This window comes from Globicephala melas, chromosome 15 (assembly GCF_963455315.2).
Source record: "Globicephala melas chromosome 15, mGloMel1.2, whole genome shotgun sequence".
NCBI lineage: Eukaryota > Metazoa > Chordata > Mammalia > Artiodactyla > Delphinidae > Globicephala > Globicephala melas.
In genome coordinates this window covers 40,956,041-40,972,223 of record NC_083328.1, presented here as the reverse complement: position 1 = coordinate 40,972,223, position 16,183 = coordinate 40,956,041, and the positions used below count along the sequence as shown (strand labels likewise).

General features: G+C 46.4%; 1 protein-coding gene across 6 annotated transcripts in view; it reads left to right on the top strand.

The window, feature by feature from the left end:
* RALGAPA2 (Ral GTPase activating protein catalytic subunit alpha 2) overlaps window positions 1–16,183 on the top strand; it is a 282,220-nt gene that overhangs the window by 202,848 nt on the left and 63,189 nt on the right. For all 6 annotated transcript variants that reach the window (XM_030872473.2, XM_030872472.2, XM_060284396.1 and 3 more), the window contains one exon: window positions 2,598–2,725. In XM_030872473.2, the coding sequence (XP_030728333.2) occupies window positions 2,598–2,725 (128 nt within the window). The remainder of the gene's footprint in view (window positions 1–2,597; window positions 2,726–16,183) is intronic.

The window sequence follows — 16,183 nt, the reverse complement described above, 5'->3', positions numbered from 1 at the left end:
TTGGAATTTTTATTTGTTTTGTACTGAATCTATAATTCAGTTTCAGAAGACTTGACATTTTTATAATATGGAAACTTCCAGTCGATGAACATTGTACATCTTTCTGTTTGTTTTGGTTGCCTTTAATTTATCTCAGCAATGTTTGGTAGTTTTAAGTACAGTTGTTTTGCATATCTTTTGTCAAGTTTATTTCTAGGTATTTGACGTTTTTGGTGCCATCATGAATAGTATTTTTAAATGTCATTTTCCAATTATTGGTTGCTAACATTCAAAAATACAGGTATTTGGAGGGTATATTGTATACAGTGACCTTTCACAATTCACTTACTAGTTCTAGTTAAAGTCCTTTGGATTTCTCATGGACATAATCATGTTATGTGTGAATAAAAATTACTTTACTTCTTTCTCATCTTTATGCTCCTTTCGTTTTTCTTCCTCTCTTTTATTTTTCTTTGTTGTAATGACTAGGACCTTTAAAAATGTTGACTAACAGGGGTGAGGGTAGACATCCTTGCCTTTTCAGGTCTTTAGGTAGAAAACATTTATTGTTTTACCATGAATTATGCCATAATTTTTTTTCCCTCGAAGCTTTCATCAAATTGAGGAAGTTCCCTTCTATTCCCAGTTTGCTGGGAATTACTTTTTTTTTATCATGAATGAGAGTTGAATCTTATCTATGCTTTTCGTGTTTCTATTAAGAAGGTCATATGGTTTTTCTTCTTTATTCTACTAATGTGGTAAATTGCATTGATGGATTTATGGGTATTGAACCAACCTTGTTTTTTTTTTTTAAGGAAAGTACCCTTTGGCCAAGATACAGTGTCCTTTTTATATATTGCTGGATTTAATTTGCTAAAAATTTGTAAAGGGTTCTTACATTTTTGTTGAAGGATATTAGTGCATAGTTTTCTTGTGTCAGCTCCTCATGTCAGTTCCTACGGGCAACGATAGTCTTTCATTCACTGTGTATGCCAAGCCCCTCCCCCAATTCTAACCACAGAAAAGGTGTTCTACAGATAAATAGTCTTTGACATGAGTCAAAAGACCTAGGCTGGAGATCCACATTTATTAGTTTATTTAAATTATTTCAAATATTAATGAATTTTACTCATTTGCATTCCAGCCGTGTACCAGGGTCAGTGCTGCTCATTGGAGATTTTCCTCCTCCACGTGCAGCCACTCCTCAGCGTTATTCGATAATTCTTCCTCATGTCTCTAACCTCTAAACATTGGAGGGCCACAGGATGTAGTTCTTGAACCCCTTTTCTTGATCATCTGAATACCCAGCCTGGGCTATGGCCATACCACCCTGTACGTGCCTATTTTGTCTGAACATCCAGCCTCATGGCTGTGAGCACCAGGTGTCAGTGAATAACTCTTACAAATCTGCAGCCTGAGCCTTCCCCCTGGCTTGCCACTCGATGTGTCCACTGCCGCCCTCGAGCATCACCACTGGGCAGTTAAAAGGCATCTCAAGCTTAGCACGTGTAACACTGAGCTCATGGCCCTCCCCGCCAGTCTTTCAGGACAAGGTGGCTCCAACCTTCCGGTCGTCAGGCCACACACCGTGGCATCATCCGTACCTCTTTTTCTCTCCCACTTCATTAGTAATTCTCTGCAAATCCTCTCAGCTCTACCCCCCCACTTCCCCTGCTACCACTGGCATCCAAGCCAGCATCACCCCTCGCCTGGATCACACAGTAGTTCCCTAACTGGTTTCCATAATGCTCACTCTTCACAGTTTTCCCAACATAGCAGCCAGAGCAATACCTTTAAAGTGCAGGTTTGGGACTTCCCTGGTGGTCCAGCAGTTAGGACTCCACGCTTTCACAGCCAAGGGTGTGGGTTCAATCCCTGGTCGGGGAACTAAGATCTCGTAAGCTGTGCAGCGCGACCAAAAAAAAAAAAAAAAAAAGCAGGTTAGATCATATCCCTCACTTCCTAAACCCTCCAGAAGGTATTTGCCTCACTCAGAGCGGAAATCCAGATCTATAAAATTCCCCTCACAGCCCCTCTTACTACCTGTCTGACTTTATCTCCTTCCGTGCTTTCTCTCGCTCACTCGACTTCAGCACCGTGGCTTCCTTACTGTTGCTGAAGCATACGGATTCTGCTCCCACCCAGGGCATCGTACTTGCTGTTGCCCTGCCTGGGATGCTCTCCCGTCAGCCGTCCTCGAAGCTTGAGGTCACCCCTCCCTCTGTCCAGTCCTCTGCTTGCAGCGCCCCTGGCTGTGCGACCTCTAACTGGAGGACCCCCCCCCCGAGAAAGAGCCCTATTGCTCTTCCCTTTCTTTTTCACCTTAGCACTTTACTACCTGACATATTACATATTATATGTATTTAAACTGTGACAATCTGTCATGAGAAGTTTAGCCAAAGAGTTCGCAATAGAGGAGCGTCGTGGAACAATCCTGCTTGGCTTGATCCGAAAGCCCTGGAACTGGGTCCAGGTCTAGCATCCAGTCTGTGGGTGGCAGCCTGTGCAGTTGTGACAGGTCCGAGACATCAAGCAGCTGTTCTCATGTCTTTGGTTTGACTTTTACTGGTTTTTTTTTTTTTTAAATTAAGTGGTTTTGTTTTGTCTTGAATCAACAGGTTCCATTTTTTGGGCCCCTGTTTGATGGAGCAATCGTGAGTGGGCAGCTCCTGCCAAGCCTTATCTGTGCCACTTGCATCAACGCCAGCAGGGCCGTGAAGTGCCTCATCCCCCTCTACCAGAGCTTGTATCTTTTTGCGCTAAGTGTGTAATGTATTAACCATCCCAGCATCCAGCTTCCAGGCACCTTCTCGTGAGAGGTAAGTCTTAACAACTGGATGGAAGAGGGAAGAGGGAATTTTTTTCAATCTGGGTTGAAGAAAACTATGATTTTCACACCATTCCTTAGTTTATATTAAATATAATAATTTTGTGCTACATCAAACTTAGAAGAGTTGATTTTCATAATCAAGTCACATATGTTTATGCTAAGAAGTGGTGCCTATGACAAGATGCTCATTCCTCCTGGGGTATTTCTCCCCGAGTTCGGTCTCCTCCTCCCTCCCTGTTTGCTGCAGTCTGTTGTGTGTAAGGTGGGGTGCTGAGAAAATGCAACGGGGTCACTCCACGTGCCTACCAGAAACGACGCTAATTAATCAAAGAACGTGGCAGGTGCCACCAGAGAAGCACAAATGGTGTTCCAGGAGGTCGGGGGAGGGGAACATTGCGTCTGCTCGGGAGGACGGAAAGTTGTACTTGAACTCATCAGTAAGAATGGCTGGAATTCCTTTTGTCATTTTCCCAAATCATTAATATCTCCTTCTCTCATTTCTGGTCTTCTCTCTAAAAACAGAAGAAATTTCACTAGCGTAATTGTTTTTTCTGCAACATTAGTTGGCATGCTGTCATCTTTAAATTCAGGCCTGACCCCTGACCATAAGAAAAAGAAATTAAGGCAACTTCATAAAATCACTGCAAAAAAAAAAAAAAATCACTGCGAAAGGCATCTGACCTCCTAATAAAACTCAGGATCTCTGTTTCTAATTAGTATTGGTAATGATGATAAGCGTATTGTGTTTGACCTCTGTCTCTGTACTTCTCGCAACCTTACCATCAGTGACATGTTGCTGGAGAGTGGGGGTGAGGGGTGGGTGAGAAATATAACGTGTGAATAGATACAGTTCATGAAAAATACCTTTCATTAAAATCCTGGTCACTTCATTGACAGATATTCTGTCTTTAGGTTAAAAAAAAAAATACATATGCCATGTGGCAACTCGGAATTATCATAGAAATTAGTAGTAGAAAAGAGCTATTAGGTCCCATCTGGTCCCTCCCCGGGGGCCTGGGCAGCATTATCCCCTCGGCCTGTTCCCTCCTGCTTTGTCCGGTGGTGGTGGTGTTTGGGAGAAGGCGTTCTGTGCAGTGATCTCCACGGCACTCTGGACTTAATCTTACGGCTGGTGTCGATTCAGCCTTCCGCGTGGCGTTTTTATTTCACAGACTCAGAGAGAGGTTCTTGGCAGAAATGAGAAAGACCTTTTTAGCAATTGGCTTGTCGGTTTGCATGATGAACTGGACACTTATCAGTCAAGGACATTGGACCAAGGCATGAAAAAGCCATTTGCAAACAGGAAAATTCCGTCTTGTGTAAGTCCATTGTGATTTTTGTCACCCCACCTTCTCCACTTACGGAACTGCTTGTTACGAGAGCCACGCTTTGCTGTGTTGTTGGACGCTGCTTTCTCAAGTCAGAATTAACGTGTCTTCAGAATAATCAGGTTCAAGGGAAAACGATATTTTTAAAAGTTCAAAGGATAGGATTCAGCATCACTTTAAAAACTCTCCAAGCAACCACACTTGACTAAAGTGGGTGCCGGCTTAGGGCTACTGATGCCAACGTGAGTTAGAAAATGCTGTATTCCAAAGTCACTCATAAAATAGCCAGGTCGACATCTTGGAGGATGACTTAGTACAGAAATTAGGAAAAAGAAAGTAACAAAACTTACTATGTTGATCATTATAAAATGTGAAACATTTTTCTTTTGCGTTATGCCTTGAGAAGATGTAATTGGTACTAATAAATTATTTGAAACAAGAAATAAAATATTATAAATATTTATAGAGATGTAATTAATGGGGAAAGCTTTGCAATCACTTAACTACTCTATTCTTTAATTTCTGCTTGCAAAAGAGCTAATATTCAGGCTAGAAACCAAAGGTATGAGAAGAAGAAAAGTTAGGAGAAGTGGAAAAAATAAGAGAAAATGAAGGTGGGGCTGTTTGTATTTTTGTTCTTTAAAAAATTACTAATTTAAAAATTTTTAAATATTTATAGATATCTGCCTAGGCTATTAATAATGAATTGCTCTTTTAACATTTTATTAAAACATCCTGGTCCTCACATGCTTTAGCAAAAGTCTAAGCTTGTTGGTGTCACAGCTAATGTCTGGAATTCACTGCTTCACTGAGATAAGCCCTAGATTTGAATTTTGAAAAACACTGAATAACCTAACACATCCTAACATGGGTGTCTCCTTGCACTGATTCATTTATCAAACAAATAGTCAGTGTGGACTCAGAATCTGCCCAGCCCAGTGCCGGGCTCGAGATCCACGGGGAGCAGGCAGGCACGGTCCTGGCCCCGCGCTACCCTGAGAAGAGAGGCAGACTAATCAAGTTCCAGGGCAACTGGGGAACGGGGCTGAGATGGCCAGGGAGAGAGCTGGTGGCCGAGCTGGGGGGATGCGAGCGGCTCTGTCCCCCAGGAAGCAGGGGCGGGTCCCAGGCGGAGGGCACAAGAGCAAACACAGGGACTCAGAGTGTTCTCAAGTGGTCAGCCGTAGGAGTGAGCTTCCAGCAGAGATGGTCTTCTGAGCGGGACCAGGGGAGCTGAGGGGACCCTAACTTTCACCTCATGGCCACCTTGAAAGTTCACATCCTAGGACAGCATCACTGCCACCTGACGCCAGGGGAAGAGGTCAAGAGTGGGTGTAGGGTCCACTACCCCAAGCCCCTGCAAGCCCTCTCAAGGGCTGAGAAGATCAGTGATACCTGGGACACCCCTGAAACCATGGCTGGCTGTATAACCTCTGGGTCCCAGTGCAGAATGAAAATGTGGGGTCCTTTATTCAAAAAGCAGGGAAAGTGCCTTTAAAGATGCTAAAATAGAAAGCTTTTTCCATTCTCCTGCAGTTTTTCTCTGACTTGTCATGGTGTTTTTTAATTTGCTATTTATTATCAGTTTAAGTAAAGAAATACAAAAAATTTAGATTATTAGCATTAATTTTATCATTCTTTATATTGTGCAGTGCCAGTTTAATATGCAAATATAAAAGCATTTAACTCATGTATGAAGTCACCCGTTCGTACTTCATAACTTGTATGTGGATATATTTTGTTTTGACTAGGACGGTGGAAACACGGCACAAAACACGGCAAAAACTGGTTTTATTTCACTCTCCCTATGCTCTAAAACTTACCCTCAGTTTACGGATGAGTCAGGAAGGACTGACCGGAAAGGGAACCACGGTGCCGTTTTCCCCTTTCCTTCTATGTCATCATTCTTAGAGTAAATTGTTGGCTAATACAGGGAAGTAACACAGCTGAGGACACACAGCGTTCCTTGGCTGTTCACGTTTCTTAGGACACCGTAGCCGCCTTTCTGCGTTCACTGCAAGTTCTGGTTCAGATGGGGAGCGTGGCCTCCCCAGGGAGCCAGCCCCCCACCCCAGCTAGCGACTGATACTCAACTGCCTTCATATACTGTCCACTGAGATTCAGTTCTGTATAATATTTAACTACTTCTATATCAACTTTGTTCAGTAATGTTCAAGAAAATACGATGTTTGTTATTAAGCTGAGGACTGGGGGTGTTGTTGGAACAAATTTGCCTTTTGGAGATCTTTTCTCAAACAGTAACTCCAGCTTAAAGTCAGTATCAGAGGAGTTCTCGTTTGGGGTACCCTCGGCTAAGTGATCACACAGTTGCAAGTGTGTGTTGAAGGCTCATAGGAGACTGAAAAATACCATTGTCTTATGTGACTCAAAAAGAAAGTGAAGGTGGTAGGGATGTTTGGAAAGCGCCCTCAGTGACGTCTCAGCCGGGCCCCTGTGCCTCCCAGGTCCCTGGTCACCTCCTCCATGGGGGCTTCCTAGTCACCCACTCCGGGGGCCAAGTCCAGTCCAACGAGTGGAGCCTTCATCTTGCGGCCCCCGCCCTCCCGAGCGATGAGGGCCAGCTCACCTGCCATCAGCTTTCCCTGCCCACCGTGGGCAATCAGAGGGCCCAGGCCTGTGTCTGGAGGGCTTGGATGGGGAACTTGCTACACGTGGTGTGTACAGGTCCCAAGCCAACTCGAGATTCCAAAATCAGACCATGGACCGCTGAGAGAGGTTTCCAGAACCATCGGGCCAGGGCTCCATGCTCCTGCTTGGAGAGCTTGTATCACAAGAGGTTGCCATGGCCCGCAGTGTGCCCATTAGGAGGGGTTCTCCCAGAACCACACAGATGGTGGCCTTTGAAAGTGCACGTCCCCTCCGGGGACACAGTGGTCTCAATGACGTCCCCCGCTTCCTCCCTGGAACTGTCTTCATTGATGGGGAGGACCCAGCTGCCTCAAGAAGGTAGTTGGCCTCCACTCTTTCGCAGGTGAAAGTTAGTTTCATTTTCAATTAGCAGATAGACTTGATGATTCCAGAGCATCTCTCTTAGACTCATGACTTCTTTGTATCTTTGCTCAGTTGTGTTCTCAATTTACACACTTTCAAAAGTGGCCCCTCTTCCTAAAGCTGACACCATCCTGTTTCTTCCCTCTCCCCTGGACTTTTGGTTCTTTCTCCTGGGAAGACCTTATGTTCCTCCATGTGTCTTCACACACTTAAGTGTAGGAGAAGGACTCTGACGCAACAGCACAGAGCGAGTTACGCATCTGTCAGCATTTACTGTGCTCTTCCACATGCCGGGCACTGTCCTGGCCGCCCAGAATAGGAACATGAACACGATATTCCAAGTGAGGAGACGGCATTTGCTCGGACCAAGCTCTGGGAGAACGCATCATGTTTGAGAACCACGGATGCTTCTGTACGGCAGCGTGTGGGACAGACACGCAGACACGCACACAAACACACACGTGTATACACATATGCACGCATACACACAAACACATGTGCATACAATACACACACATACACACAAACACACGTGCATACGCATACACACGCGCACGTGCGTACTCATACACACAAGCACACGTGTGCACGCGTGCACAACAAAACACACGTGTATGCGCCTGCACGGGCACACACGTGTGTATGCGCATGCACACATATACGCATGCGTGCGCACGCACATGCATGCACGCACGCATGTACACATATATACACACACGTGCACATGCACACACACTCCTGGGAAAGATCGAGGTGATGAAGGCATTGCAGGGGCAGTAGAAGGGTCCTGAGGAGAAGTGAGGGCCTGGTCTGTGGCCTCATCAGGGGAGGATGGGCGCCTCCACCAGGCAGGTGGACTGATTGGGGTGGGGTCTGCTAGATGTGCGGATGTGGGGGACAATGGGAAGAGGATTAAGGCCAGACTCCCTGGAGCATCACCTTTGAAGAGGAGGCTTGGGAGGGGGGGGAGAGAGAGAGGTCTGTGGAGGAAAAGGAGAGAACAGTTTTCCAGAAAATCAAGGCATAGGGAAGGGGAGGGCGGTCACCTCGGCAGGGCAGTCAGGCAGGACGCGTGTCCCCGAGGGGCTCAGCCATGGCTGGTACCCGAGTGCCCAGTCTTCACCTGGAGAACTGGGTAAAACAGGACCCAGAGCAGAATCACTTCAGGAAAGAGGCAAAAACATACCAGATAACAGCAGTACCTCCGAGGAAGAAGACGCTCCCGGGTGGGGTCAGAGTGCCGGGGATGGAGAATGCGCCGGGTGGGGAGTGGCAGTCCACATGGGGCGTGCGCCGAGCTGCCCGAAGGTAAACCAGAGCTGTGATAGGGAGTTCGGCTACTCGATACCGGCTCCAAGGTACATCCTAATAAAGGCAGCAAGCGTTTGATAAATTCTTGGCTATCAGACCCTCTCTCAGAAGACAGAGGAAAACTTTCTGTGGGATAGAAAAGGGGGAGGCCCCAGGCGAGCAGCCAGTGGAGCCGCAGGGCGTGCGGTCTGCGGAACATCGGGTTAAGAGGGTCGCTCCGAGCGGTGCTGCGTGAGGCCCTCACCGTGGACCCCATCCCACTTGTCCTCCAGCTTCTTCCTCTGGGAGGTGGCAGAAAAGTGTCACTGTGTATCAGTTAAAACTCAAAGTACTGAGAACACAATAATAATAATAATAATAATAATAAACCAGATTGGCCCCTGCAAGTAACCATACCCCAGGTTGTAGAACAAATTTACAACAGCGATCTCAGAACCATAAGAACTGTTTCATCAGAAGTCATGTAAATTAAGGAGGCACCCAGAACTGAAAACAGGAAAAGATTTTCCTTGTTTTCAAATAGAATTAAGGGTGAATTTTGGAATGTTGCCTGGGTCCCTTGTAAAACTGTTAGACTTGATAAATATTAAATAGCTTGTGAGCCTTAAGAAAAGAATGAGTTCACATAGAATAAAGTCTCCAAACACACTCATGGTGTTTGATAAGATCACTATTTTCAGAGATTAGAGAAAGCTTGTAAATATAAATCTTAATTTTGGTAAAACACAAGGTAAAGTATCATAATCAGCTGGCAGATGGGAGAGGGTTTGGGCCCCTGGGAGCTGGGTGACTTCACTGCAGCCAAACCTAAATGCATTCATTCACAGACACCGATCAACTGGGGCCCGCGCCTCTGGTCCCGTGTGGGCCAAGGCTTGGCTCAAACCCTCTTCCATCTAGCAACTTTCACAAAGGTCTAGAGCACCTGTTTATCAAAATAAATACCATTTTTAAGGAGAGCTGAGAGGGCTAACTACCTTGACCCAAGGCAAAACCAGAAATGAGATTATCCCAACAGACGAGACTTCCAGGCCCAAACCAACCAGATGAGACCAAGGCCGTAGCCTGAAGAGCCACACCTTGGGTTTAGCTGGGTCCCTACATGCCGAGGGCGCTCAGCGTGGCAGCAGGCGGTGTCTGCAACAAACACCCGAGGATCGCGGTGGAGCATAGATTGGAGATGAGGGACGCGACCAGGAGGGGCAAAGGCACGGTCCCTGTGCCCCTACAGCCTCGAGTCACGTCTTAAACGGGGTGCCAGTCCAGGCCCACATCATAAGAGAGCCCCACCCACCTGCAGCAGGTACAGAGGGGCCTTACAGCTCAGGGAACCCATAAAACCAGGAAGGCGTGGTCTCAGGAACTTCGGGGGTTCAAAGAGGAGACAAGACTGCAGAATGGGGAGCAGTGAACAGACACAGCCGGGAATCAGGTTTTAGCTCAATGTCAAAACAAACATGCAAAACCAGAGCCCACAAACGAGCTGCCTGCAGGCTGAATCCAGCCCCCAGATGGGTTTCCTTTAAGCTGTGCTGGCCTCCAGCATTGCTCATAAAAATTGAGTTTGTCAGCCACGTCGAAATCTAGATTTCTGATATTTCTTGAAGAGTCAGAACCTCTGACCCCACTAGGCCTCCTTTGCTGTTGGCAACAAAGGCAGCAGTCAGCCTCCTGACCCGCTGGCCATGGGCCCCCCCTGTTCACCACAGCCCCCTGGACCACGGCTCCCCGGCGCTGGGGTCCGGAGCCCCAGCTGGTCCCCCTCGGAGGGAGAGGAGGTGGTTAGTGGGCCACGCAGGGGGAATAGTGCCCGGTCCTGGGTGAGAGCCCAGTAAGTGTCACCGCAGTTGTTACTGTCACGCTGCCAGCCTGGCGCCCGTAAATATCAGAGTTTCAGACCTCTGTTGTAAAATGTGGAAGCGCCCGTCTGTGGAGTTAGGTCTCGGAAGTACTTTTCAGCATCGCAGGTGCTCAGATGAAGGCTGGAGACCGCTCCGCCCTCCCAAGTGTAGAAGGTGCCCCCTGGGCGGGGGGGGGGGGGGGGAGGGGGGGTGCTGCCTCCACCCTTGGGGCCTGGGAACCAGGCCTGTGAGAAGCACGTGTTTGTGCAGGGGAAGCTTCAAGGAGGGAGAGGAAGACACCACTTTGCTTTAACGTTTTTGCTGCAGATTTGTGACTTATCACTGTTAGACAAAAAGCCATCCCTTCAGGAAAAGTCAGCGTAAATCTAACAATCTGTGCAGAAAGCAGGCTGCAGCTTTGCTTCTCACTCAGATCCGTGGCTAGGCTGCCCCATCTCATCCCATCCTTTGCGGGGGTTGCTCCTCCCTACTGCAGGGCCTTTGGGCATGGGACTGCCCCCCAGGATTCCCCTCCTGGCCACGCTGGTGGCCTCCGCCCCCAGCGGCTGCCCCCGGGTCTCTGCTGTGACCCAGTTGCTTCCCCTCCCACAGCCGTGCACGCCCTCCACGCGCTCCCTGCCAGACCCGGCCGCCTCCTGCCTCTTCTCTCTCCTGATTGTTCCAGAAGCTCCCCATCCTGTTGCTGTCCCTCCCACATATTCCTGCTAGGACATTATGAATATGTATGTGTGTGAAGGGAGAGACAGAGGGAAAGAGATTGATTTGGTTTAAAAACAACAACAAGGACTTCCCTAGTGGCGCAGTGGTTAAGAATCCACCTGCCAATTCAGGGGACACAGGTTCTATCCGTGGTCTTGGAAGATCCCACATGCCGCGGAGCAGCTAAGCCCGTGCGCCTAGAGCCTACCAGCCACAGCTGCTGAGCCCACATGCCACAACTAATGAGCCCACATGCCACAACTACTGAAGCCCGCTCACCTAGAACCCGTGCTCCACAACAAGAGAAGCCACCACGATGAGGAGCCTGCACACCGCAGCAAAGAGCAAGCCCCCGCTCGCCACAACTAGAGAAAGTCTGTGCACGGCAATGAAGACCCAACGTAGCCAAAAAAAAATTAATTAATTAATTAAAAAAACATTTTGGAAAGCAGAAGGCAAAAACAACTCATATTTGGTAAAACTGCATTTTTTTTTCAAAATTGAAAACCTTTATTATCCAAGAAATATAGCTCTACAAACAGAGTATGTATCTCTTTATGTGTAGATAGATACATTTTTAAGTCCTTTTTGCTCACTTTTGAGTGTTTAGTTTACAGCCGGATCCCCAACACTTGGAACAGCGTGCCTGGCACATAGTAGGTGCTCAATGCACAGTTCCTGAGTGAATCTCGTTGGCAAAAACACATAGATGGTAGTAGTCAAGAGAAAAACACGTTAGCATTTTTACTGAAAAATTGGATTTTGTGTGTATTTTTCTTTATGTTGAACGATAGAGTATTTGGGGCATCTTGCTTTTCTTTTGCGTTCTAAATAATAATGCTTCCATCACCACCCCAAAAAGTTATTGAAGGACGTTTAGGTGGAAATCCCGACAATTAGAATGACGACTTCATTCATATTTGATTTTTAAATTAATAGAATTTTATTGAGAGCCATGAAATGTAAGTGACGGCTATTCAGTAATCCCACATTCTTAGAGCTGTAAGTTTAGTTAGTTAGAGGGAGAGACGGATTCAAACAGTGTTAAGGTCAGAGAACGGCAGCTGGGAAGGAAGTAGGAAGGAAAGGAGGAAAGGCACAGTCAGGAAAGCCCGGGTCTCCGGAGAGGGGAGTGGCCCTTCAGTCTGGAGACCTTAAATAACACAGGCCTCAGAGTCTGTTTCTAAATCCTAGCGACAGGGACGTAGTCGTAGGGTTGTTGTGAGCCCTGGGGAAGCCCTTGCAGTCCAGCCTCAGCCACTGGCCAGGCCGCGTGGGCAAGGCTGTCAGTTGAAGTCACTTGTTGGGGAGTCTGCAAACTCTGGTTACAGCTGCGTGTGTCAGTAGCTTTAAGGGAAGTGTAATCAGCCAGAGAGATTAATTTGCATCTCAATTAGAAAAGAGTCGGGAGGAAGCACTAGGGTCTGGTGCTGGAAGGTTGTGGAAGAAATCTCACCAAGCACAAAAGCCTGGCCGCCTGTCCTCCAGCTGAGTGGAGGACAATATTGAGTTGCGTTTCCATAGGGACCAGAAGCCTGCTGGGCCCCGCAAGAACCTCGGTTTGCACCGTAATCATTTGGTCATGATGACACAAATTCCACTGTTGTTCCCAAATACATTTTGCTATTAGAAAGATGTTAGAAAAGTGGAAATGGTCATCCTGGCAAAAGCAGGCGAGAAGGTATTTGCTGACCCCTACCCACCTTTTTTCATAGTGCCGCTAGGATTTCTGGGCATTTCACATTTATTAATGTCTGAATATCCAAAGAGCGAAAGGTCATTCCATAGATGACGAGGTTTCCTTAGCATCCGGATGGTTATTTTGGGACTGGCACAGTTTCAAGGGAGCCATTATTCCTGATTCTGCCACACTCTTCAGCAGTAGGCAAACAAGAGTATGAATTTTAAAATGCAGGTGAGGAAGAAATATGGACTCTTCTTGCCATGGAGCATGGAAAAAATTTTGGCCGTTACAGGTCTTTTTATAATCCTAGCAAAACAACAAGAGGTATCCCTAACCTTAACTGTAAAGAGCACAAAGTGGTATTAATTTAAAATTTTTCCTTCATGTATTATCCAGTAGTCATTTTCATAGCCTTTGATATCTGTACCTTTCAGAGAAGGTCTCCTGGGTCTCAGAATTCTGTGCTTGAGCTCGGTGAGAGCTGAGCCCGCCTGAGCCATCTAACAGGTCAAGTCCCTCTGCCAGAACCAGGGGGCTCACCCTTGGCGTTTTGGGAGGAAGACTATTTATTTTTTTAATTAAAAAAATTTTTTTGGCCTCACCATGCAGCATCTGGGATCTTAGTACCCCGACCAGGGATCGAACCCATACTCCCTGCACTGGAAGTGCAGAGTCTTAACCACTGGACCTCCAGGGAAGTCCCTGGAGGAAGACTTTTATTTCTAGTCAATCTTGTTCTCTCTCAAATAGTTAATTCATTGGTTTCAGCTTCAAAGTGAGAAAACAACAGAGTGAGAAAAAACTGAATCCGACATTATAAACTGTTGCATCCAAACTGAACTTCTTAAAAAATCAGGGTTTTAATTTCATCCTCCCATCTTGGAGAGGGGAAGACAGGAGCTTCCTAAGGACAGTCTCTTCCAGTGCCCACAGACTGAAATAATACATCACAGCGAGACATCAGAACCTCTTAATCCAACATTAATCAGATTTCAGTTTACTAATTATCGGTCCCATTTTAAAAGGAACATCATGCCATAAACAGCATCCCAGAACGTTAAGTTGACTCTGCAGTTGTAAGCAATATATTCGAAAGTGAGACTTTCTGTTATTTACATCTCCACAAAGGATAATAACACATGTCTTGTTATAATAAGAGATGGTGCAAAGCCGAAGAAGGACAGAGCAGCAAGTCCAAATGGTGACCCCTTCTGGGCCTGTCTGCCTTAGTGTCTGCAGTGAGGTCCCAGCAGGTTGCAGCGCTGGAGTAATTTGCAACACACTCCAGTAAATTTTTTAATCAAAGGGGGATAGTCCTTTGGTAATCTGTGGGTGAGAACAACCTAAATGCCATCATGTTAGCCTTGAAACGGTGTCCTTTCTAGTTCACTCTGTGGAATGAGTACTTTGTTTTGTTTTTTTAAAATAAATAAATAAATTTATTTATTTATTTATGTCTGCATTGCGTCCCCATTGCTGTGCACGGGCTTCCTCTGGTTGCCGCAAACAGGGGCTACTCTTCATTGCAGTGTGCAAGCTTCTCGTTGTGGTGGCTTCTCTTGTTACGGAGCACGGGCTCTAGGCACGCGGGCTTCAGTAGTTGTGGCACACGGGCTTCAGTAGTTGTGGCCTGTGGGCTCAGTAGTTGTGGCTCGCAGGCTCTAGAGCACAGGCTCAGTAGTTGTGGCGCACGGGCTTAGTTGCTCCGCGGCATGTGGGATCTTCCCAGACCAGGGATTGAACCCGTGTCCTCAGCATTGGTGGGCAGATTCTTAACCACTGCGCCACCGGGAAAGTCCCTAAAATGAGTACTTTGAATGCTGTGCTTCGAATGTTTCTGGGGTCCTGTGCTTTGAAAGCCTTTTGACTTTATTCCCTGAGGCTTGACAGAGACCCCTGGGGCCAGTGGGGGGAGGTGGAAGCTCTGAGGATCAGCGCCAGTGCCTGCACCACTCCCTCCTCCACCGTGATCATGATGGACTCTGTGTTGTATTTTGCACATGCCTTTAACTTGAGAAATACACAGCTGCCTCAGTTCAAAACGCCACAGTATTTTAACGTGACACCTCCATGGACATTGCTCGTTATTACTTACAGACACACGTCTCGTATCACAGATGTCCAAATGACCTTCTCATCATTTTCATCAGAATCACAAAAATGAAACTATACAGTATTTAGTGGTTTATGATATTTTTCTTTCTTCAGCTTATTTCTTCTAATGCTTCATTCCAGTCTCTGAGCTTCCTAATTCAGTCATAGGATGTAAAAGGGCACCAAACGTGCCCCTCTGCTGTGTCCACCCGTTTAAACTCTCCAGTGCAAAGCTTTCGTCCTTAATCCATCCGTGATCGATGTAGAGGCTGCCTCCTAAAAAACGGGGTCTGCTAGTCATCTTAAGCCAGCCCTTAAGATGCCAAGTCCCTTTGGTTCTGCCTTCATTTGCCTATGAAGTGGGATGTGAGTCTATGGGCACATCCTGGCTTGGAGGCAGCTGTGAGCCTGGAAGTGCAGGCTCATACCTCCACAAAGGGAAGCAGGCCTGAGCGCTGATGGGATTCTGAATTTATAAGCAGAGTTCCAGAACTCCCCCAGGGCCTACTTTTCAAAGGCAAATTAGTATGTTTGCAACTTGATCCCTGGGCAACTTTTGACAGTTGTTCTAAGAATAATAAAACAGATGGACAGAATAGATTTTGGGGTCTCCATCCAAACTGCCATCCTCAGTGGAATTTAAAGGAGGCAAAGACTCGATGGGAGCCTCTGCCACTCACCATTGTGTTCTGCCTTCGACACCCGAGAACCAGAACTTTCTCCCAGAAGGTGACAGTCGTCATCATGCTGTTCCTCCTGAGGAGAGTTCAGCTTGGCTGGGAGAAAATAAGTAGGATGTGTGTTTCCTTCACATTTTTAAAATGATAGGAACTGAACTGAGATAAATTGAATTCTTACTCCCAAGAAATCAATATGAGGTTTTAATATGAGGAAGAAATGGAAATTCGTTTTAAGTTTAAGGAATATTTTCAGAGGATTTTTGACCCCTTTAAGTAAAGGAGAGCCTCTTTCGAATGTCTTGGAAATACTGTCTACTCATTAGTTTGGGAAAATAGAATTTACGCCTCTCTGACAGGATAAACATTCTCTGCATATAACCACATATGTGCACATCAGAAGTCTACATCAGAAAACAGCATTTAAATTATCTTAATGAAGAAAACAGATTATTTCTGTGTTTTTGTGCTATAACTTTGTCCCCCAAATGCTTATATGTTTGTGCATAAACACCGCACATAAACTGCTCTACCTTTTGTGGAATTTCAGACTTCTCTAACTGTTGGTTTTAGCTCAGATCAGGATGGGATGTGCTTTCCTTTTAATTTATTGGCTTCCTCTGAGATAAACGTCCATCCTCTTCAATCACTCCTTTTCCTGGATTCATTTGCCCCAAGTATTGCACTTTTGGCCGTCAAGAGTACAC